This window comes from Lepidothrix coronata, unplaced genomic scaffold (genome assembly GCF_001604755.1).
Source record: "Lepidothrix coronata isolate B3197 unplaced genomic scaffold, Lepidothrix_coronata-1.0 Scaffold187, whole genome shotgun sequence".
NCBI classification, from domain to species: Eukaryota; Metazoa; Chordata; class Aves; order Passeriformes; family Pipridae; genus Lepidothrix; species Lepidothrix coronata.
Window position 1 is genome coordinate 1,337,452 of NW_016690367.1, and position 24,695 is coordinate 1,362,146.

The 24,695-nt window shown below is 45.6% G+C and overlaps 1 protein-coding gene across 5 annotated transcripts in view; it reads right to left on the minus strand.

Moving 5' to 3' along the window:
- LOC108505226 (lethal(3)malignant brain tumor-like protein 3) overlaps positions 1-24,689 on the minus strand; it is a 40,994-nt gene extending 16,305 nt beyond the window's left edge. For 3 of the 5 annotated variants that reach the window (XM_017831048.1, XM_017831047.1, XM_017831045.1), the window contains exons 1-15: positions 24,682-24,689; positions 15,050-15,158; positions 14,627-14,735; positions 13,136-13,193; positions 11,979-12,067; positions 10,737-10,841; positions 10,271-10,406; positions 9,691-9,782; positions 8,611-8,762; positions 7,718-7,794; positions 6,295-6,380; positions 2,551-2,661; positions 1,286-1,400; positions 1,074-1,173; positions 175-354 (exon numbers count right to left, since the gene is read on the minus strand). In XM_017831048.1, the coding sequence (XP_017686537.1) occupies positions 175-354; positions 1,074-1,173; positions 1,286-1,400; positions 2,551-2,661; positions 6,295-6,380; positions 7,718-7,794; positions 8,611-8,762; positions 9,691-9,782; positions 10,271-10,406; positions 10,737-10,841; positions 11,979-12,067; positions 13,136-13,193; positions 14,627-14,735; positions 15,050-15,111 (1,472 nt within the window). In that variant the 5' untranslated portion in view covers positions 15,112-15,158; positions 24,682-24,689. Of the gene's footprint in view, positions 1-174; positions 355-1,073; positions 1,174-1,285; positions 1,401-2,550; positions 2,662-6,294; positions 6,381-7,717; positions 7,795-8,610; positions 8,763-9,690; positions 9,783-10,270; positions 10,407-10,736; positions 10,842-11,978; positions 12,068-13,135; positions 13,194-14,626; positions 14,736-15,049; positions 15,159-24,681 lie in introns of those variants that run through there. The other 2 variants (XM_017831046.1, XM_017831049.1) reach the window with 2 other exon arrangements.
- Positions 24,690-24,695: the final 6 nt, after the last annotated feature.

The following is a 24,695-nucleotide window of genomic DNA, read 5'->3' on the forward strand; positions in this document are numbered from 1 at the left end:
AGGCATATGAGGGTATAAAAGTGCCTTGCTCTGTGTTAAGAGTGTCTGGGGCACGGGTCAATATTACAGACAGATGAACTCAATGCTCTGCTGCTTCTCTGCCAATTCCGGTGGTTTTTATCCTTGTAAATGGTTTTGTTCCCCAGTATCTGCCAAGAATAATGTTCAGCTCACCTGGGTTGTGGAGAGTCTCCCTGAGAAGACTCCCCTGCTCCCAGCAGGAATGGGGCAGGAGTCTCCAGCCTCTTGGCCTTCTGCATGGTGTTCCCAGGGGAAGGTCTCTCTCCGCTCAGCCGGTCCTGTAACGAGTTCTCTCTGCTGAGGTTCACATCAGAGTATGGGCAGCCAACTAACCTGGGACAGAGAAACAAAAACCAGAGAGAGGTGACAAGGCTTTACAGTCACACAGCCTCACCAGCCTCAGGCAGAGAAATCCATCACAAACCCGGAAAAAATGAGGCCGCAAACACTCAGGGAGATGTTATTACCCACTCTGAGGTGCTGTTAAAGAAGAGCTCGTCCTCTGTAACCTGCTTATCTGAACATTTCATGGAACAAGTGAGTTCGGCAACTTTCACTCTGAAAAATCCCAAGCCCGCATTACAAGCTACCAGATCTTCAGACCTCCTCCCTGAGATTGTTTTCTGGCTCTTTAAAATAGTTTACTTGAGAAAAACCTTTCTCTTCCAAGAGAAATCAAAAGGCAGAGCACAAAACATGAGCGAGCACTCCTCACTCTTGTACTTTAATAACCTACCCACACTCTCTCCCTCTTTAATGTCTCCTTGCCTGCTGTTCTTAGGCATATTATTTTACAAAAACCTCTCCTTTAGCACTGCTGGAATGAAGAAATTGGAGTGAATTAGTCTGTTTGCATTGCAGTTATAACGATTATACTGGTATAAACAGAATTTATGATGAAACAGCACATTTAGACACAAGAGGGAGCTGCAATTGCAGATATAACCACCTCCAGAACAAACACTGAGATCATTTCAGTGCAGTGCAGGTGCTTGTTGCTGCATTATCATTATTAACAGCACTCAGGCTCTTAGAGGACCTCGTTTACATACGTGTAATGTGTCCCATATCGTGGTCCCCGGACGTGCCCGATCCCGTGGCAGCCTGGAGTGGGACACACTTGTCCCACTGCTCCCTCTGGATCCTCAGCACCTGAAAATAAGTAAAAAAAAAAAAAAAAAAAAAAAAAAGGCAGTTAAACATGTGAAGAGCAAAATGCACTTAGGAAAATCATCCAGCATAACACCGTGGTGTCTCTGCTTACCTAGAGGGACCTGCAGATCGTGTCCAGTCTTGGCACACCAGCCCAAGGGATGGATGTCAGGGCTGTCTGCATCCACCCAGAAATCATAATGAGGGTCCCAACCATCGAAATGGATCTGAAAGAAGCACAGTCTCAGTGAGGGAGACAGTTAAGGGCATGACTCAGCTTTTATGTTAACTTCCCCCTCTGTCTCACCTTGCTCAGCTTGAGGCTGATTCACTCAATCTTTCATTTCAATCTTTCAGTCAGGCACAATCACCTCTGTGCTCAGTGTAACTCTTTGTTTTCCTGCATCTGTGTTTTACAGAACAACCAGGTTCTGGTGACACAGTAGTGTCATCCCACACACCACAGGGTGCTGTACACTCAGAGCCCAGAGCTATGCAAACAAACTGATTATTTAATTGTTCTGTTTTCTGAGGATCCCAAACCACCAGAAAAGCCAACAAGTTCGGTGAGTTTTGCAGTGAACAAGCTACAATTTCCTGCTGGATGAAGAGACTGGTAACAGCTCAGACCCAGGTCAGGTTAACAAAGACTGAGGATCACTGGAATCTAAAAGCTACTGGGTTGTCTGTGCAGTAAAGTTTCAGATGGATGAATTGAATATCAAGCTACTAAATATTGGCAAAACTTGGCTTTTGCTCACAGCAAATGAGACTGAGAATCAGCTGGATAATGGGAAGTGAACTCCACTCCTGCCCACACAACCATCCTTTGGAAAGGAGACCTGTGGCCAAGGAGCCTCCATCAGTGCAGCCTCCACTTTAGCTGGCTCATACTTAATTTCTCAGAAGCCAAAGCACAGCAGATTTTTCTGGCAATATATTTATGTGAAAAGAATTGCTTAAACTCCATCTATGTTACAAATTCCTACTGGAGAATGAAGCCACTTCCCCCATGGACCAGGGTTTAAATTGCTTTGAGTTTTCCTTTAAGTATGGCAGGAAAAAAACCCTGTCAGGTATTTTCCCCCCAGCTGAACAGTAATGCTGCCTTCAACCCCAGAGATCACACAGAAAAACGCCACGGGATGGAAAATCACACTGTCAAGTGTCATTTCAGAACAGTTACATTAAAACAGCTCCTAACAACACCAGGCAATTCCATCAGATTTCAGCAGAACAAAGCAGCAGAAATCATTTCCAGTTGGGCAGGCCCTGAGGCCACATCAGCTGCCAGGCAGTTGTTTGCTGCTCCTCCAACCGAGGGGGTGTTTTTCTGTTCCTCAGCACAGGGCTCTGCACTTGGCAGCAAGGTCATACCTTAATGCGATGGTTGTCTTTGTCAACTATTGTTGCCACTCTTATCAAGATGGGATTTCTCCTGTCCACAGCCTCCAACTTCATATTAACTTGGAATCCGTGAGCAGGGCGCTGGAAGAGAGCATTGCAAGCAGAATGTTAAAAAGCCTGGGAGTTCAGAGCTGGTCACCTGCTCTGAATGAAACGTGCTCGGGTTTTCATCCACCCCTTTGGAGCTTTGGGCACTGATCTCACACAGACTGCTCCAGAGGCCAAAATCAGAGTGCCTAACAGGTTAAAATCAGAGTGCACAAGAGGTTAAAATCAGAGTGCACAAGAGGTTAAAATCAGAGTGCACAAGAGGTTAAAATCAGAGTGCCCAAGAGGTTAAAATCAGAGTGCACAAGAGGTTAAAATCAGAGTGCACAAGAGGTTAAAATCAGAGTGCACAACAGGTTAAAATCAGAGTTCCCAAGAGGTCAAAACCAGAGTTTCCAAGAGGACTGAGGTGTGTGTTTGTCAGCAGTCCCAAACTGCTCAAGGCAGCCTGAGCTGTCCCAGCACAAAGAAGCATTTCCCAGCCAGGGCAAGAGGTTCTTCCCTCACAGACCAAAGGTGAGACACCACCCCAAGCTCCACTGACACATGGACTGCAACCTGACAGCAACACCCCAAACCCAGCAAAAGATGGTCTCCTCTTAGAGAAGGCTGAGAGGGAATCTCAACAATCGATGCAAATATCTCCAAGGGGTGTCAGGATGGTGCCAGACTCTGTTCAGAGGTGCCCAGCAACAGGACAAGGAGCAGTGGCCATAAACTAAACCACAACAAGTTCCACCTCAACAGGAGGAAGAACTTCCTTCCATGGAAGTGGCAGAGCCCTGGAACAGCTGCCCAGGGAGGGTGTGGAGTCTCCCTCTCTGCAGACATTCCAAACCTACCTGGATGTAAAATTCAAGACCCAATTGTGTCCACCTGCTCTAGGTGACCCTGCTTGGACTAAATGATCTCCAGAGGTCCCTTCCAACCCAAACCATCCCGTGATTCTGTGATCTCACACCTGATCAGAACAGTGGCCAGTTCACCACTGTCTCACACCTCCAAACACCACTGTGTGAAGTCTCTCTTCACTACCCTTCATGAAAACCTTCCTGGCATGAGATCCAGCCCTTGGAACACCTTCATTACACAGGTTACCATCTCCTTTTTATGACAACAACTGTGTCTGCTTGTCAACAACTGCTGGGAGCTGCAGTTCCAGCCCCAGAGACTCCCCTCTTCTGTCGCTGTCTCACTTTTCCCTCAAAGCCCAACAACTTTGTAAAAACTCCACAATGCCCTTTGGCCTGATCTGTGTCCTCTGCACCACCCCCAGATGTAACCTCTGAGCAACAGACAGCTTTGTCCAGTTTTTCCATTTATCTGACTGCAAATGCCTCCTCTGACCTCCAGAGCTGTGGGTTATGGAGCACTGGATGCTCATTCCAAACACATCCCTCTTCACTTCTGCATACAGAGGTCAGGATTTTAGTAAGAAATGATAAACTGGGTGTTTGAACACAATCAGGTAAATGAAAAGGTGATTATAAACACTCTTCCCTCCCAATCTTCCTTATCTTTTTTACTGCCAGTGGCTGGGGGCAGAGGAGGAGGTCCACAAACTCCAAACCTGAAGTTCCTCTTTGGTCATTTCACCTGGACACAGACACCTACCCACAGGCTTCCAGCCACAGGGCACACTGGAAACCAGACAATCTAAACTGCTTTTGTTTTTAAGAGCATGTTATTGAACCAGCCAGCCTTGCCTGTCTGCCCTGAGGAAGGAGCCTGAGATCCAAATCCTGCCCAGAAGAGGAGCCAGGCTGTTTGTTTAAGCCTTGCTGAAGGGCTGCTGCCCTTCTGGCAATAATTTATGAAGGGTTTTGAACTGCCAGCCCAAGAGGATGAGCTGAAATGCTCTGATGCTTACAATGAAACTGTCTCCTGAGCTTTTTTGGGGGGAGAAGGCAGAAATGCAGCCCCAAGACCTGCTATTTGTGCTGATGATCAGTGTCTCCAGACTAGGTAAGACAGCTCTTTAAAACTGTTAAAAACTAATTCAGTGAGAAATCCCTGTTCTGGCTCTCAACTCGTATTTTTATGTACTGATTTCCTGTAATTGCTAACTGGAATAATAATAATAATTTAAAAAAAAATCAATAACTTTGCCATTTATTTGCACTCCAGCCCAACCAAGCCAGAAAAATAATGAGGTTTGATCTTGAAAAGAGTTCTAATAACTGTTGATATATCAAACACCTTTTTTTTTTTTTCTGTCTCATTTTTGAAACACAGTTTTGGATGCTAATTTACACTCTGGAGTTCTGTGAGAGCCAGAATTGGTCCTTCTACTCGTCTCTAAAAGCCTGACACCTGAAGGAGCAAACAATCATGTCCAGGAAACAGGAAAGGAGGCAGACAAGGCAGTGCATCCCCTCTGGAAAACCTTAATCCCAGGGATGTTTTGGAGTTCAGCTGTGCTGCAGGTAATTCCAGCTGTGATTTTACAGTTCTCTGAAGAGGCAAAACCAGCCTCTTCAAGCCCCTGACACCCACCTTGCAACCTGCAACAACCTCAAGTGGACACCTGCTGAAATCCAGCAATTATCAAACCTGTCTGGCTGGATTTTTGCCTCCCTTATCTGAGGCCTCCCTGATTGCTCTTCCTCCTCAGTCCCAAAGACCTTTCCAACAAAAATCACAGGAGGGCAGCAGGTATTAACCCCCAACTCCAACTTCAGCAGAAGGAACCAAGTGTCACGGTGGCACAGAAAAGATTTTGAACATATTGCAAAGTTCAGCAAGGTGAGCCAGCAGTGTGGAAGGGGAAAAAAAAAAAATCAATTTTAAAGTATTTATAAGTTATTTGAAAGGTGTTTGTTTTGTTCATGCTCACAGTGAGCTTCCAGATAAATGCACTGAACTGCAATGAAAGAAACAAAAGCTCGTGCTCCCAAGGTTGAGAGAAGCACCTTCAGAGCCTGCAGGATGATGTTACTGCACCCAGGAGCTTGGCAGAAATGCTCTTTCATCTGTTAATACACTTGTTTTCCCCCCAGGAGAACTAAGATCTATATTAGAACATGTAAGTCCTTGATAGGAACTTCTCTACCTTAACTCCAGCCTCACCTAGCAGGGAAATATGGATTTGCACAACTGCAAGGTGAAGGTATTTTAGAAAGGTTTTTTAATACACCTGATGACTGCACACTTTTCCTTCCTTCCCCACCAAATATGCCCAGTTTCAGACCAGTGATTCCCACTTCTGACCCTCACAATGGTTGGGAATGTCTGTTCAACCAGCACCAGTCCTGCTCAAGGTGTCAACTGGGAGATTCCCTTTGCCCCCCCAGCAGCTCTTTCTCCATTCTGTGCCCTCTCTGTGCCCTTCCCACACTCCTCTGGAAGCCACAGTTGTCTGTGTGGACTGAAGGCTCTTTCCTTAACTCTGCCAGTGGAGCAACTGGAGATATTTAGTCAAAACTCCTTTCCAAGACAGCTTTAAAAAAAAAAAGAAAAAAAGTCTCGTATTTTGCCGTGTGTTTTGTTTTAGCAGCAGCATCTTAAACATCATCTTAAAGTAAAAGATCTGGGGGATCACCTTAAAGAAAAACCCAGTTTCACCCTCCTGGCACAGGCAAGGTGATCCACCCTCAAAATAAAGCCTGTAGCACAAAAAGGTGAATAACAGCACCTGGGCAAGGACAATCAAAGAGATTCACCCACCAGTTTGAATGCTCTTGCTGGGGCCGCTTGGGAATTAGTTTCTTCCAAGTATTTCTCCCATGAGAAGGCTTTGGGATCCTTGTATCCTGAAAAAAACCACAGAATTACCTTTTAAGTAAGAAAAACCCCATGTTTATTGTTAAAAACAACAGCAGCAGCTCTGTAACACACGGTCAATGCTGCTAATTTAGCACCTGCAATGGATGGTGCTGGAAAGTGGCCTCTTTGCTCCTTCCCACCATTCCAGCAGCCACAGCAGCACTGCCAGTTCCCCAGGCCCTGCACTGGGCTTTAACCCTGACAAGTTCATTTCTGCACAGCTTAATCACTTCTTATTCTCTAGAGAAAGCTGCCAATTAAAGGCTAGTCAGAGATTTCTGTGATGTGCAGTGGCATCACTGAATTAATTTCCCACTTTATTAACTATTCTGTGTGTGAGTGCCTGCAAGACTGGAGAAACTTCTCACCTCCTGCTGCCTGCTCAGTAAAACCAGCAGCCTGGAGAGAAAAGGCTCCCTGGGCATGCTGCTCTAACAACAGGGCTGTCTCTCCCTGGCAATTACATTTAAGAAACTACTCTACTTTTTTTTTTCTCTTCCCATTTCAGTAATTTTTACTCCCAGGACTGGCTCTTTTGGGCAGGAGGGTGCAGGGACTAAATGCAGAGCACGGTCTGAAAATTGCTGCATTTAAGTCCCTCAGCAGAGACCAGAACTGGCTGCAGGGGCTGCTGGGGGCACAGGAAATCGTGATATGAGCAGAGAAGTGCCTTGCTGCACATTCCAGGAGCAGGGACAGATGTTTACAACCCCTCCTGCAACTGTACAGAGGACAATCCCTCCCGTGCAGAGGGATCTTGTAGTGCCTCCTGCTCCACAGATCCATGGTAAGCACAGGAATTCTTGCTCCAGGGCTGTCAGTCTGGCAAATGACAGGGTTCATTTTATTATGTTTGCTATTTTTAAGGTGAGTGAGAACTTCCAAGGCCTGAAAACAGCACTGGTTTCCTTGTACCTTCTGTCCTTTCTCATTCACCAACATTCCCTTCGTTCACCACATTCCAGTGCAGCAGAAAGAGATGTGGCTTCAGCTACTCCTTCACTTCCAGAAATTCCATCTAGGAAATCATGATACTGATTCCTTTTGCTTCCAGCTCGAAGGAAATGCTGGAAATCCTTCGAAGTTTTTAGCTTCTGAAACCAAACTCAATCCTAAATTACCAACCCCCATTCCATTCACTGAAGGAACTATGAAACAACGTAAAATTCAGTGGCAAAAGGCACGAGCAACAATATTGTTCAGTCAGTAAAGAGTTCTGAGTGGAACCTGGAACTTGCAAATATGTAATTACGTGGAAGACACAGGTTTTTTTACAGGTTTTTTTTTGGCCTGAGGCAGGAGAGAAATCTCACTTTCAACATACCAGGTGGTGTTGTCAGTGGGGTTCCAGTTTCCTGGCAGTAGCCCACAGGACGGATGTATGGGCTGCTCGTTTCACACCTGAATCAAAGAGGGAAAGTTGGCAGCAGTCACATTTAGAGCGAAAAAGAAAAGAAGGTTTTCAAACGCTGCCTGATTTGCTGGGGGAGCAGATGCTTTCAGTGGGTGTGATCACGGTGTGGAACACGAGCATTACCTCGTTAGGATGGGAATGCCAAGTTTTCCAGGCGTGTGAGCTGCCCCCAAAGACAGGGAAATGCAAAGAAAAACCATAAAATGGAGATCCTGGATGAAAGGGACCTTAAAGATCATCCTGTTCCACCCCCTGCCATGGGCAGGGACACCTTCCACCAGCCCAGGTTGCTCCAAGCCCCGTCCAACCTGGCCTTGGACACTTCCAGGGATTCCAGGGAAGTGGAATCCAGGAAGCCCACAGCTTCTCTGGGCAACCTGTGCCAGGGCCTCCCCACCCTCCCAGCCAACAATTCCTTCCCAATATCCCATCTAACCCTGCCCTCTGGCAGTGGGAAGCCATTCCCTGTGTCCTGTCCCTCCATCCCTTGTCCCCAGTCCCTCTCCCAGCTCTCCTGGAGCCCCTTCAGGCACAAGGATGCTTCTCACCTCCAACACTTCCCAGACAACTCAGGCCCCCCCACACTGGTTCCACCCTGAGCTGCCCAGCACCCAACCAGGAGGGAAACTCCTGAGCAACTGCCTCTTTGGGAAAACCCAAAGGAATTATTCACATGCCTCCAAACCCATTGAAGGCCCCAACTTTAGTGGCTACACTGGAAACACCAACGATTACCCTCAGTGGAAGAGCAAAACAAAGCCCGGTCTCCTTGCAGGTGTGTGTGAGAAAAGGGATCTCTTTACCAGTAGTCGTAGCTCTCGTCCCAGTTATCGAAGTGGATCAGCAGCCGGTTGTCCACCATGTCTGTGATGGTGGCCACGCAGATCAGGGAGGGATTCTTCTTGTCCACTGCCTCCAGTTTCATTCCCAGACGGAACCCAGAGGGTGTGACAGGCTGAGGAACAGGACAACAGGGGAGGGAAATCAGCCACACTGTTGGCCAAGCCTAATTCTCCTTATGAACTCATTTGTAACCCCCAAACCCACAGGCCAAAACACACTGCAGTTACCAGCAAGAGGTTTGCAGGCAGGATTTCCCTGAGTTCTGGCAATGACTGTTTCTGTTGCCAAAAAAGAGCTGATGTGGCTCGAGAAACAGCATTTCCAGGTAAACCCACCCCCCAGACTCCCAGGCTGAGACAGAAATGCCTTGCAGTGATGGGTGTGGCAGGTCCTGTCTCACGGGGGAAAAGTTAAGAGAGTCCTCAAGGAGAAGAAGAGACTCAGTGGGAAGCAGAGCAGAGCTGGGCCCTGATCCTACTGGAGGCAGTGCCTGTCCATCTGCAGTGTCCAATCCATCAGCCTCTGTGTCACTGGAGTGACACAGATGGCAGGGAGGGTGAGGCAGGGACTGAGGGGAACAACCACAAAGAAAGCCCCAGGGGGTGAAGGATGAAAAATGCTCCAGATCCACAGCCCCATAATGAATCCCATGGCACACATGAGCATGCTGCTGGAAACCAGAAATTATTTTGGAAATGATTAAATTAGGGGAAAGGGACACAAATATCCCGACTGCAGGGACACAGCAAAACAGACGGCTGTAATATATTTAATAAATGGTCCAGTAAATCTTTTCCTCCGGCATTAAGGAGGAAGGGAAATACAAATTCTTTATCTGGGAAGTCAGAGACTAGGGGAAGGAAGAAAAATTGTACTAGTTTTCCATCTTAAAAATAAATCACAGCAGGAAGCAGTTTGCATCTGATTGTACCACAGCTGTACCTCTGACATGAGCATATTAAAACCACGTAAATAATCTGGTCAAAATTCACTTAGCACCAGACCTATTGAAACACCTTCTATTCCACATCACCACTTACAGTGCTGAGGGTCTTAAAAAGGCTTTTTGGAGCTGCTTGAGCTTTGCAATTCTTCAGATAGGAAGTCCAATTAAATTCTCCCTCCTTGAAACCTGGGAAGAGAGATAAAAAAATTGTTCTACCTGGCCCCGGAACATTCCGACAGGCTTTTCAGAAATGGAAATTACCTGGGAAGAATATGAACTTTGCATGATAACTGTCCTGCTAAAATCTTCAGGGGATGTGCATTCCAGCTAAAGCATCTCTCTCTTTTTCACTCTAATGGCCAATCATTAATCTCAACCTTCAGATGTTTCTGGGAAATCGAACGCAGGGAAGAAGAAGCAAGTCCTGAACCCCAAGGAGACAGCCAATACAGAGTTTCTAATCTGACTAACAACGTCACTCTCTGGGAACATCAAAAAGAAACTGTTTTGTTCTTCTGTGAGTCACTGTGTTAGTTACACCTCTTCCCTTTAGCCCCTCAGATCGAGTTCCATGCTGAAATCACACTAAAAATGAAACACGCAGAGCCAGGACAGCCAGTTCTTAGGAGAATTTATGGTTTCTTGTACACCACTCTATTTTTTTTTTCCCATACCTTTAGGAGGGAGCAGCTTATGGCTTGTTTTTTCACACCAGCCCACAGGATGGATGTCTGAGGAATCAGCATTAGCCCAGAAGTCATAACACTCTGGATACCCATCAAAGTGCAGTCGCATCCTGTAGCCTTGGATCTGCAATGAGAGGAGCTCTGATTGCCAGAAAGGGTCATAAAGAACTTAAAGAAAATCACTAATCAACTGCATTGTTCTTTTCCATATTTATTCATTACAGGCAATTAAAAGGTTTGCTATTCTGAGCTACGACTGCAAAAATCCGACAGGAAGGATTTCAGGCAGAGACCCTCAACCACATCACAGCATTCCTTCACTGTCACCTGGAACTCCTAACCATTAATTAATTAATGCACTATTATTTTTATGTTTCTACTTTTTACTGGAAAAAAAAAAAAAATCCTAAATGTACATGGGACTTTTGGAACCAAAGACAGGAAAAGCAACTACCTCAGCCACTGTGAGAACACAGAATCGAGAGGGGTGTTCAGGATCCAGCCCTTCCAATTTCATTCCAACTTTAAATCCATTCCGGCCTTGTGGGATTGATTGATACTGTGAGGGGGGAAGAAATATTTGCTTTCAATTCCTAGAGACAAAATCTATTGCAGAGCAGTCATTAGATGTACTCAGAGCTTCAAATGTTCAACTCAGAGAAGAAAATTCTAGCCCCAAGTGATTGCTGCTCGAAGAGACAGGTGCAGGTTCAGGGATCAATAATGGCATGATCACAGGATTTCAGATTTGTTATTCTAATGAATCTCTCAAAAACACCAAACCACGAGCCTGTTGCAATTAGCTGTGAACAAATCTTTGAGCAGATGCAGAAATGAGCTCTTCTCAAACACAAAAGAATCCCTTTCCCAGCCCAAAGCAGAAACAGAGGTGGGAAAGCTCAAATTACTTTGTCTGTCAGTCCAGACTCTCCCCAGAGGTAACCTGGCATCTTCAAATGCTGAAAGGGACAAGGCAGGTTTGATCTGGAGCCCAGTTACTCCAGAAAACATTTGTGTTTTTCAATACAAATGAAACAAGTGAAGTGTAGTAAAGGTTTAAAATAAACCTGACCTGGGATTGTAAATGGCTTTTTGACTCTCTGCAGGACCTGACCTTCCCGCTCAGCTCACTCTGGAAGGACCAACAGCCCTGAGCTTTGAGGAGCTCACAGGGAGCTGAATGTTTAATGTGCAGGAGCAGCTTCCCCAGGGCTGCACTCACCTCTGCCACCTTCACTGAAGGGACACAGCTCCCTCCCTCCCTCCTGCCAGACACTCACTGAGCGAATCCACAACATTCCCAGAGCTGACTGACTCGAGTTTCCCACAGGGAAGGCTGGAAGGGCTGTTGTACAGCCACAGGTATGTGACAGACATCAAGCTGTCCCTCTCCAGCAGCCCTTGGATGTTGCCTGACAGCCCATTTATCCAGAGCAAAGCCGATCCAAACAGTTGCTGTTTATTCGGGAGTGAGATCCAATCAGCATTTCTAATACCCTGGTTTGGGATGAGACTCCCAGGGCAGATGCCTCATTCCACAGGAACCTGTGAGGGTTTCTCTGCCTGTCTGCACCAAACCAACTCAGAAATGCTACTGCTGGCTTGAGGGTGCTCTCCAACCCCACCTCCACCGAGCCAGAAATCCTGCAATGCCGCCTGAGAAAAACAGGGCAAGGGAGTGGAAAAAGCTGCCAACCTCTCTGAACAGTTTGAGGGGAGCAGCTGGCATCTGTTCCTCTTCCAAGTAGGAAATCCAGTTCCATACCTTCTTCTTTCTAGGAGGCACTAATTAATCAAAAACAAAGAGGAAAATCAATGTTTCTCTCCGATGCTTCCCGCTTTTCTCCTCCTCTCTTCTCCTTCTCCTCCCACGTACACTCCAGCTGGTTTGCTGTGGCACCCCAAAGGAGGCAGTGTTACCCAACTTTTGAGGAAAAGGAGGAATTCCAGCAGTAGGAAAACCGTGCTCATTCCTCACTGAATGAAAATTTGTCACAGGTCAAATGGATCATGGCACCCGTATTCCCTGGTAAGATGCCCATGGAAAGGTGCCAGTGGAAAGCCTGGACAAGGCAGAATAACTTAAAAATGTGGAAATTAATTCCTTCTCCTGGTATTTCACAGAGGAATAAAGGGTTAAATATAAACTAACAGACAGCACAGAGAGGCATATAACTGCAGCTGCAATAAACCTAAAATACAATAAATGAAAAACCAAGTGAATTTTCATTCAGTTCACAACATTTTATATATATATATATATACACACACACACATGTATTTATAGCTTTCTAATAACACAATGCATCTATTAGAGAGGCAGCTCCCAGATAATGAAAATAACTTGGATTCATTCTAGAACCACAGTCATACACACAGAAAATCACGTTTTCAATGTACATTAAACATCTCCCCCCAGTAACACACTAACTCAAGGTATGTAACACATTTAAGTCACAGTCTAGAATCAACTTCATTGTTTACAACTCATTTTCTCTTTAGCATTATAGGCTCTGGCTGTGAAGCCCTCCAAAGTCAATGGAAAGCAGATTCTTATTGTCTTCAGTGAGCTTTGGATCAGGCTGGCTCCTTCCAGATCCTCACACTGTGCCCATCATGCAGGGAAATCCAGGATATTCCCACTAATACATCCCAGAAGCTGCCTGTGGTAAGAGGGTTTTGTACCTAATAAGCTACTCTGAATGTGAAATGAGCTCTACTGTCCTTTCCTCTTCTGTTTATTATTATTATTATTATTATTATTATTGTTATTATTATTATTATTCACTTTATAATAGCTACTAAAAAAAAATCTATAAACATTAAAGAAAAGAGACTCTGAGCTTAGCTCACCTTGTTTTATTGGTTTAGTGTTTCTGCGGCTTTTCATATTATTTGATTTATTCTTCTCCTAGACACAGATATGTTAAAAAGAAGTTTAGCAAGGTTGGTTTTCCCTCCCTCTGATCATCTCACAATGCAGGTACAATAAGGATGGAACAGGTAACTACAACCAGGACTATTAGCCAGTATTATGTCTCTTGAATAACCCTGCAAGAACAGCAGTAGGGAATGCTACACAGATAACTTTGATCCTGCAGTATCCCAAAGTGCTTTACAAGTTATTTAATACATGCTCCTGGAGTTCATTTAAATGTGGCTGCAGAAGAGCAGCACAGGCCCAAAATCTCCATTACAATACAGAGGATTTGCTTTCTGCAGTGCAGGATTTGCTCCTCACGTCAGCAGCCTTACTGTAACTCCGTTTTCCTTTCCCTTTCTCGTGTCCCTCCATGCCAGGGAATGGATAGAAGGGGAAAAAAAAGCCATTGCTGAAGGCCTGAAGGAAGCAGAAGCTTCAAGGAACTCCTGCCATGGATGAACCTCCCCCCCCAGACCACTTGGTTTCCCTGTGCCACACTCCAAGCCCAATTCCCAATTCTCATTCACATTTCTTCTGTGTGCTTCTCACACTCAGGTTTGATTCCTCCCAGGTTGTCATTTCCCAAAACAAACCAAAAAAAAAAGCCAAATGTGCAAAGCAAAGGTGCCACCAGACACGCCCCAGAAGGGACAAGGGGGGCAGTTCCTAAAGAGGAGGAGGAGAAGGGGGAAGAGAGAGATTTCAAGGACTTCTGAAAACATCCATCCCCTAAAACATCTCACCCACATCACAGGGAAAAGCTGAGCAAGGAGATGAGTTAAACTGCTCATGACATCAGAGGCTGCAGCTCGAGTACCCAGCAACACCTCCACAAGTGGCTCAGCTGTACAGAACCATGGGTCATGTGTGAATATAAATGAAATGGCTCAGACACACTGCACGGGCAGGGGCAGAGCACAGGGTTGCACAAAGGGTCCTTAACTTCAGGAAAATCAAGGGAAGATCAGCTCAGGACTGAGGAACTTCTGTTTATCCACCACTAATACAGGTTTCTGGTTGAGCATTCTCACAGGGTACATGCTGATAAAACCCAACCAAACCCTGTGGTTTGGCACTAATCTTCAATATCACAAAACAGTACTTGACTGAGAGAAGGTATTTTGGAGGCCTGTGGTTTTATTACTGTGAAATAGAGCTGGTGTACAGGGCTGCAACTACCCCTGGAAAGTTACAGTCTGAAAGCCTGACTTTCACTCCACATGAGCTATTCACTGCCCCCTGTAATTCCTCAGAGCAGGTATTCCCATCACTGGTGTAAATCAGGATCAGCCCCAGACCATTCCCTGGGTACAGAACAACCTCCCTCAGCTCAGTTTCCTCTGCTCAGGGAACTCTGAGACAAACAACTGCCCCTGCTTTTCACAGCTCCCTTTAAAGCAAGGACATGCAGCCTCGTTTACCTCATCCTCATATGCATTTTCCTCCTCATCCTCCGAATCCAGAGGGAGTCTTCTCTTCCTCCGGAGCCGTCTGACAGGTCTGCCAGCCTCAGTCACCTGACAGCCACTGCTGGTAGGAACATTTCTATTATTTCCCCTGTTTCTGCAATCATCTGGAAGGTCTCTGACAAGCATTAAACATCCAACATTGAAAACAAAACCGAATTAAAAGTGCAACACTCCTGCAGTGTCTCTGTGCCTCTGGGGAAGAACAAGGAGGCCTGGACTGAGAGCCTGAAGAAGTGTCTGCAGGATTTGCTGGATACAGAACAGTAACACTGGCTCTCAGGAGTTCATTCCACTCACAGCAACACTTTTCTCTGCCACAATGTTCCCTTCAAACATTTTTAAACAAAACCCAGGAAAAATCTGAGGTTTCTTTACCTGTCCCTGTGCTGCTGGGAGCCTGTCTGAGTACAAAACTTCCCATTCTCAAAGCAATCCATTTGCTCACAGGTTTGGGATTCCGAGTAGGACACGCCTGGTCTGGGCACTGTGGAAGCAAAAAAACAAGACAACTATTAAATTAAAATGTTCAAACACATTGAATTACGTAATGAGTTCTGTCAAAGTCCTTTACAAACTTCCACTGAGTGACTCTCAGAATCCCATGGAGAGGGGTGTAATTATTAGCTGTGTGCTGACCCACCACCTCAGCAGAGAAAAACCCCTTTTATCTGTAATATTTTAATTTTGAAGAAACCTTGCCCCCTGTAAAAGTGACAAAGGAAGATATAATCTTAAAGCTATAACCAGGACACAGTTACAAATCTCATTATATTTCTTTATTCTTAGTAACCCTTTAACTGGAAAGACAAATGTCAAACAAGTCCATCTTGTTTCGATGCCTTTAATACAGCTGGCTAAGTTTAAAAGCTTCTGCCTTTATATATTTTTTGTACATATGAAAATCCTTCATGGGCAGCCCCTAAAAACAGCACATTATTGATGGGAGAATAGAAACAACCATTTCTATACCTAGCAAGAGATATATATGGATGTTTCATCTGAATGAGAGCATGAAAATGTAAGGAATAACTCCAATATATGACATGTATTTACTTTCTCCTGAGTTCTTCCTAACGCAAATTAATTTGTATTTGATATTTTAACAAAACCCCAGGCATCTGCACTGTCCTGATGGATAATTTGCTCCAGTAATCTGACATTCAAATCATGCACGGGGGCTTCTGTGTGTACATCTTCCCTGCTCTGCATCAGTGGCACCACTCGTGTGCACTGGTTTGATCAATCCAGTTTTTAATGCACCATTAAACACCTGAAAAGAAGAAAAAAAGAAAAAACCACAAAGCACCACTCACAACCCAGACTGAGATATGAGTCACCTGGCTTTTATTTAAAGCCTTTCTCAGTCTCCTCACCAGCACTTGGGCTAATCCTGATAAGTCCAAGTGATGTTTTTCATTGATATTTCATTGCTCTCCATGGTCCAATACGGATGTTGGATCGTCCTTGCTGGAACTGGGCACTCACTGCCCATGAACAGTCCACACATTCCTGCATCACAACCTAAAGTCTCTCCATGCCCTCAGGGACCAACGATTCCAGGCAGGGAAAAGACAAACCAGGGAAGACTTGCAAGAACGAGGAGCTCTGATGTTCAAATCTGCCCAACAAACACAATTCTATCGCAGTTACCACGTGCAGCGACTTCCCTAAAATCCCAGCACGAGCAGGACCCCCCCAGCTGCCGACAGAAGGGGCACATTCCACAGGATTTGTCCTGTGTGACCCCCAGCTGGAGCTGGACGGGCTTGAAAGCCCTCAGAGCACGGTGACAGCTGTGCTGCATCAACACTGCAAACATCTGGAGCTGCCAGGGGCCACAAGTGGCTCTCAACCCATCTTCGACGACACTTGTTCTGGTGGGAAATGAACCTCCCAGAGGAGCAGAGGAATGTGGGACAGGCAGAGGGAATATTGCTGAAGAACAGTGACACTGAGGAATAACCTGCTCTTCTTTGTTTGGCACCCATCCCCTGCACACACACACACACACACACACACAGAGGAAATCCAGATACAGCACAAGAAAACCTCTCCAGACACACACAGGGCAGCAATGGAAAAGGAATGATACGTGGCAGACTTCAGAGAGTCTTCCTTTGAGCTTAAAAAACTCCCTAGGCTATGCAGGAACACTTCACTGGCGCAGATAAAACCATTAAAGTGTGTTAAATAGTGTCAATATGCAACTTTTATTAGTCCTGACCTGCAAATGCGACCCAGCACCAGGAAAAAAAAAATATAAATTTTAAATTAAAAAACCACCTTTCTGATGAGCAAATAGCTGCAAGGATTACTCATTCCTTGATCTTCTTCACTATCTGCAGTATGGAGCTACTGAACTCCGGAATGAAAGAGGCAAGTCAAAGGTGGCTGCATTTGCAAGCTCTGCTCCAAAGCTTTTATTCCAAGCACTTCATTAGTCTGAGATCTTTCCTCAGCCGTCCCTGCTTTGCTCAAACCTGCTGAACTCAGTTAAAAGCATCTGCTTCACCTCTGAGGAAGAGCTCCTCGATGAGTTGAGAAGCACCATCCTCCTACTCCTGCCTGCTTCCTGGGCTTGGGATCCTGCCTCCAGCACCCTATCAAAGCCTTATCCCAAACGTTCTTCCTCCTCTTTCCTCTTCTTTATCTAAAGCCTGTATTTCTTAAAGCTTCAAAGATGCTGGACTTGCTTCTAGAAGGCTCACTCACTTCCTCCTCTGCAGCCCTGAAGAGACAGAACACCATTTTCATTTCAGCACAGAGAGAAACAATCTGTTCTGAAGGAACAAGAATTCTAAGGGGACTCAGTTTCCTGGAGGATTCACTCCCCTCAATCACCAGGAGAGCAGCAGCATCCCAGTGCACATCCCAGGGATGGGATGACTGGGATGACTGGGACAGCTCAGTACCATGGGCAGAGGGTCAGTGGAAGGAGCAGATCCAGAGCTCCACGTGCTGTTCTGCAGCAGAGTTTGTCCAGGAGCCAATGTCACCATGCAGGAGCAGGGTAATTTTTGGGATAGTGACACTCCTGCACATGAATCAACAGTTCTGATTCTGCCCAAACCAGCAGAGACAGAGGCTGGTGCTTCCTCCTGCAATAACCTGATGATGTAACCCCAGCCAGGTGAGCTGGGCAAGTCCAGCCCCAAAAAACATATAAATTAACATCAAAAAACCAACCAGAATCCTTATTAACAGTCTCTGATCTGAGGTCTGGCTGATCATGGAGGCAACCTACAGTTTCATCCTGAGGTTCTTCAAGGCAATATCCCTCATTCCTAAATTCTGGAATTGCACAACTGTTACTGTCAGCACTGCATCTTCCTTTACACAACAGAGCAGATTTGCTAATATAAAATCCACACAATCCCACAGAAATAATCTGTCCTTCCTGAGATATTTTTGAAAGGAATTAAGGAAAAAGACATTTCATCGTGCACGCAAGAAATGGAACAGAGCAGGAAGAGAGGGGGGTAAAAAGGATTAAACAGCAAAAACAAAAAATAAGTATTTGGCATCTTAAAGTGGCTCCCTGGGCAGCCAGTTACTGTGTTCCAGCTGGACATTCCTACCAGACCCATCAACAGAGGTAATCAGGGCTCTTATACCTGGTCATTTAATATAAAACAACACAATGTTTCTTGGTGCCTTTCAGTCTAATAAATAATGTGGTGCTTTGCTGATTCTCTGCTATTATGAGGAATCAATAAAAGTGAAGCTGTTTCTGCGAAGGAACGTTACTGCTGGTTAAGAGGCAAAACACTTCAGATGTTTAAGGAGCAGGAGGGTAATGATTTGGGTTAAATACAGGGCAAAAGTTAGCAAAATAATAATCCAAAGGAGTCAGTGGATCCAATTCCATGGAGGAGGAGAAGGGGAAGAGGAAGATTATCAACACCTGCAGAAGGTGGGGGGTCTGGTTCTGAATGCCTGATGTGGTACCAACAATCTGATTTTTTCAGAGCTCTCAAGCCCCTTCAAGTCCAAATTTATTTCACTTCAAATTGATCTTTTCCTCCCCAAGACTGAGAATTGCAGCTTTGAGGGCAATTCCGTGTCTTCATTTCCAGCCATCGGGAGCACAATGGAAGGGAACAGCTGAAGGTCATTTGGGAACCACTCCACACACATTCGCCCCCTAACACTGAACCCCATGTCTGTGGCCATCAGACCTTGGTTGTGATTCACACCAGAGCTGTTGTTGTACCACGAACACATAAAATACAGCTGCCAAAAACTGCAAAAACCAACCACCGATGGGAACAGAACGTAAAGACTCAACCCCACAGTCTGAGGAAATTCATCTTCCAGAGGAAATGTCTTTCTCATGCTGGATTGAATTTACTGGGCTTTGTTTTCTGAGTATTTTGGGTGGACATTTCTGAGAATCAGGGAGATCAGGCCCATAACTTCTATTAGCAGAAAACAATCACTTAAAACACTTCCTGCCTGTAGAAATCAATTGAGCAAGAAATTAGAAGGAGAGAGGGAATATCACCAGGCTTTCAGAAACATTACTAACATTTCACCACTTCCTTGGTAATGCCAGGCCAGTTGTTTAAAACAAAGTCTTCTCTCTGCACAATTTCTAGTTGCAAACTGTAGAATATATTGCAAATATTCTGTGCTGCCACAGGCTCGGTGGCCACTCATGTCCTATGTCCTTGTTTCTCACTTGTATGTTGTTACCAGGTAAGGCACCAATCCAGTCTAGAAAGTTGGAGGATTTACTTCACACTGCAGAACTGTCAAAAATCACAGTGCAGAATAGAATCTTGAACTCAACCAGAGAAGACTTGATACAATAACGAGTCTTTTTCATTGCTGTATTTTATAAATCCACTACGATCCATAGGAAAATATAATAAAGTAATTACTTTTCTTATATGTTCCCTATCAGTAAAATCTACAACAAAATCAGATAATACAATAAAAGGAAGCAAATGGTGCAATTAAGAGAGAGACCAGAAACTAACCTGAAACATTTTGAGGAGCCACAGTCAGGCCCAAACGTTCCTCACTTGTCCCAATTTCTTTTCATCTTTAACATTTTAAGGCTCAGAAACATTAAGGCAAACGAAGATACAACAAAACTGAGATGAGTCGTTCAGTCCCGAGCTGCAGATTCTGATTTATGAAATGATAAATGACTGCCAGGTTGGCAGAGATAATGGGGCTTAATTAATATGCTCCCACCCAGACCTCTGTGCTTTATCTTTAGACAGGGAATTCACAGGCAGAGGTCAGGAATACTCAGGTTTGTGATCTCATTTCTGCCCCTGAGCCAGTGCAGCCTTGGGAAAACGCTTCATCATTCCTGCAGAAAACCAGCTTTGGCTTTTAACATCCACCTTGCCTTGGTTAGGAGACCAAAAATAAATAAAGAAAAAAGGCACAAATTCACACAAACAAACAAAGTGTGAGATAAATGGGTGGATGGGGGTTCACTCTATTTCTCTGAACACCATCGGAACTAATGGGAAGACAAACATTCCAACAGAAATCCCATTTCAGGCACTACCGGGTTGATTTCCGATGACATGAGGATTTCAGTGTCTCTCTGTGAGGGTAAATGTGAGAAACACAACGGTGCAATAAACCCAAAGACTGTAAATCAAGTAATAACACGAAGTTTGCAGCCCTTCTGGCTGAGCTTCCACGGACCAGGAGGCAAAATTCCATGTGGAGAAGCAGCTGGCATGGAGAGAACCTCCTGAGCCTGGGCTGTTCTGGGAAAAACCGACTTAAAAACGAACTTCCTTCCCCAAAACAGAGAGGGGCACTGGGCAAAGCTGGTCTTTTCCTCAGAGCACTCAGAGCCGGCCCTGGGAGCTCTGTTCATCCCCAACGTCCCCTGAGCTCCGGCAGCAGCGGCTGCCGCCCGACGTGTCACATCTGCCAGGCACTGCTGTGACATGAGTGAGGGACAGAACTGCAATTTGAACAGAAACACACAGAAAACCCTCACGGCTTCTTGCAGCAGAACAAATCTGGTCTCAGGAGCTGCTTCCAACACTTCCCAGCTCAGACACAACCACCTTTGCTGTGACGGTGACTGATGATTCTTTACTCACCCATCAGAACCTTCCGCTCACCTCGGGCAAGTGACATTTTGCAAGGCTGAACTAATACCATCACCCAAAAAAAAAACCAGCCTCACCTGCAGGAACCTCATCAGTCAGGGACTGAAATGAACTTTCAGAGCCTGCAATGGAATTGTGCCGATGCCTCAAGTGTCAGTAGCCAGTGGCAAGCCGTGATGAGGCTTAAAGTGCTTTCACTGCCCGTGTCAGTGAAGGGGGAAAAGAGAGAAAATTCAGAACTGAGGAATCCCGAGATCCACCCACTGCACCTCCTACTAATTTTTGTAATGACAAATCAAGGAAAATATTGCTCAAAATACTGAAAGATTAGAGGGAGAAAACGGTCCAAGAATGGAGAGGGATGCCTTTGGGGTGGGACGGGCTGCTGAGGACAAGCAAACACGTTCTGTCAGTTCTGCCACTGGGCTGCAAGATAAACTCCTTTGGTTTTCAGGAGTTTGCAGTGCTGTTGATTTGTCACAGTACAGCCCTTCCAAGCCTGCCCGAAGCATATGCTAATACAGGAATTAGGGTGAGCTGGGAGACAGACACGGTGGCAATGAGACCTCAGTCAGTTCCTAAGATCAGACAGCAACACTGGGAGCTTACCCCAAACCAGCAGCTCAGCCCAGTATTAATTCCAAACCCATCGTAGCCCATAAGATGCTCTCCCTTGCTTTCCAAAGTAGGATCATGGAATCTTGGAATGGGTTGGTTTGGATGGGATCTTAAAATTCATCCAGTCCCAACCCCCTGCCATGGGCAGGGACACCTTCCACCAGCCCAGGTTGCTCCAAGCCCTGTCCAACCTGGCCTTGGACACTTCCAGGGATCCAGGGGCAGCCACAGCTTCTCTGGGCAACCTGTGCCAGGGCCTCCCCCCCCTCACAGGAAGGATTCCTTCCCAATACCCCTCTAAGCTGCCCTCTGTCAGTGGGAAGCCATTCCCCTTTATCCTGCCAGTCCAGGCCCTTAAAAAATCTCTCTCCATCTTTCTTGCAGGCCCTCTCCAGGCTCTGGAAGGCTGCAATTAGGTCACCCTCAAACTCCTCTTCTCCAGGCTGAACAATCCCAGTTCTCTCAGCCTTTCAAAAGGTTTAAAAGCTACAGCATAAATAGGGTTGTCAAAACAAATCCTGTGTGATTCATGAACACAACATCTACCTGTTCGCTTAGCTCTACCCTGCATTTATCCCATCACTTCGCTGGATTCAATCAGAAATTAAAAAAAAAAAAAACACAAAACAAACAGGAGATGAGCCACAAGATGCTAAACCTGGTAATAAAACACCAATTCCTCGGGGAGGGAAGTATTTTACCAATAAGTTGAAGGATTCTCTGGAAAGTAATCTGCCAAATTCAGCAAAGCACATCTGCCCTCACACCTCACCTGTGGAGCACAGCGAGTGCTGCTAATTAGGAGAAACGGGGTTTGGAGGGAACTCATTTGCTTTGGCTGCTAATTGATTCCACGTGTCAGAGCCGTCCTTAACAAGGAGATAGTTGCTCATTTTCCCCCCAGTTTCTAATCCAAGTTTTCATCCCACTTTGCCACCTTCTTCCCGCTCCTCCGCCCAAGCAGCACACATGGAGGGCTTGAGAAAAGGTTGAAATAGATTAAAAATTATATAAACTATGGGAGAAAGGGAACAGTGTTTGGGGGGGGGAAGAAAAACCAACATTGCAACTCAGGAACCTTATTATTTCAGAGAAAGACTGTAAAGGTCCAGAGTAACCAGTGCTCTGAGTCAGTCTGGCTTTGACCCAGTCTAACCATGTTTTTTCCTGATATTCAAACTATGCAACTCTGATAATAATAGAAATAAAATGGGATTTAAGCCTCCAAAGTGCTTTACTGTGCAGAGGTGAGGCATGGACTGGCACATGGACACTCCACACCCTCATCCACACATCTCCATCACCACATCTCTGACAACACTCATGGTGGGATTCTTGGTATGTCCCGTGTTGGACCCGATGATCCTTGCAGGTCCCTTGCAGCTCAGGATATTCCATGAGTCTATGATGTCCATCATCATCCTAAAGGAATCTGATCCCATGTCCCAGTGTCGCTGCACATCTCACCTCCCAAAAAATATCAGCACTCACACGGAAAAGGACAAGGTGTTTATACTGAGGCTTCACCCTCAAATTTATATCTCCCACCACCAATGGAATATATTGTTAAATGCAGAAGTGTTTAGACTAAAAGCTCTGCATGAAAATATAAGTGAGATAAGGGAGAGCGAGACCTTCTCCTGCAGATAAACCAACAAAATTTTAAGCACATTATTAAGCAAAATTGCAGATGCTGCTTTAAATAAATTGTAGATGCTATTTTTCATAATCAACCTAAAGCCTTAAAATTTGAGTAAATAGAGAATTGGTGGTAAAAACTGCAGACAAACAGCATGGCTGGGGCAAGGAAAACGGCCCCTGAGGGGTCAGTGGGTCAGGAATGGTCTGCAGGGCACATCTGGCTGTAACAACTCACCCTCATAATGGCAATAAAACCCCCAAAGACAACATAAATTAACTCTGGCCAGGAAAAAACAGAGCTGGCCCTGTACAACCTGCCCACAGTTGCACCCAGTTGTCCTCAAGCAGCTCCAATTCAGCTCCATTTCCACCCCGGCACCCACCAGGAATTACAATTCATTTCACACGCGTTCAGCTTTAATGGGATTATTTGCAGTGTGAGGCGCAATCAATTTTAGGGCAAAATCTGTACACAGAGGCCAAAAATGTCCTCTGTTTTAATTGCATCTGTAATTACTTTATAAGACTACAATCCAGCAAAGTACCCCGGGGACTCCTATTAATCATTATTACATATCTTACATTGCCAAGCAGGAATACTCGCTGAGGAAAAGACTGTTCCCATCCTCAAAAATATGGAATTTAAATAGATTACGGATCATAAAGTGGGAAGCAAAACACCGACGAGACCATGATGGACTGTTCCTAATTGCTGTGTGGGAAGAAAAGTTTGAAGCACCAAATACCCGTTTTTCCCTTCTTTTACTTCTGTTTTATTATATATTAAAAAAAACCCACAAACCAGAAAGGTCTTTTACAACTTGGCACAAAATATCAGAGCTCTTTATCCCTTAATCCCAATTACAGGCCAATGCGCGTTTGGTTTTGTTCCTTTATAAACTTGTCAGGGCGGTAATTGAATAAATCGAATGTTTTCACATTGAAAATCTAATCCGCCTCCTTGTGGCACCAGGAGTCCATCAAACTGTCCCAAATCCCTTTCTCCTGACCCCAAACATCCCCCAGATTGTCCCGCACCGATCCCAACCTGCAGACGATCGATACTTTTGGAGGATTATATTTATCCCTCTGTTTATTTGCCACCGACTTTTCCCCCCCGCTCGCACAATCCCGGTCCCTTTAGTTCTGCTCTTCGGATTCGCTGCCAGAAAGTTTGATGTTGTTTCGGCCTTTTTTTTTTTTTTTTCTCCCCATGTAAAATCTCTTCCAACTTAAATGTTTCCGGGGTTTGGGTGGAGGAAAGTCTACAAGAACTCTTTCTACCGCGCTGGATTTATATATTTGTTAGTACTTTGGAGTTGTCACACTCCCGAGGAAGTTTCACCAGCGCCGCGATAACCCCGATTTTCCCCACCGCCTTCCCCCCCCCATCCTTTTTGCGCCAAAAAACCCGGGCAAAACCAAACCCCAGAAAGCGTGGGCATTTTGCGATTTATTTTATTAAACTTAAACCCGCGTTTTTCGCTCGGTTTGGGGGGGGGTTTGAGGGGGGTTTGAAGGCTCCCTCCGCGCCGCGCGGGGCCGCGGGCTGAGCGAGCCCTGAGGCGGCGGCGCCGCCATTTCCCCTCACGGCGTCCCCCCTTCACCCCCCCCCAAGATGGCGGCGCCCCCCGGGCCCCGCGGGCCCCCCGCACTCACCGGCCGGTCCCGGC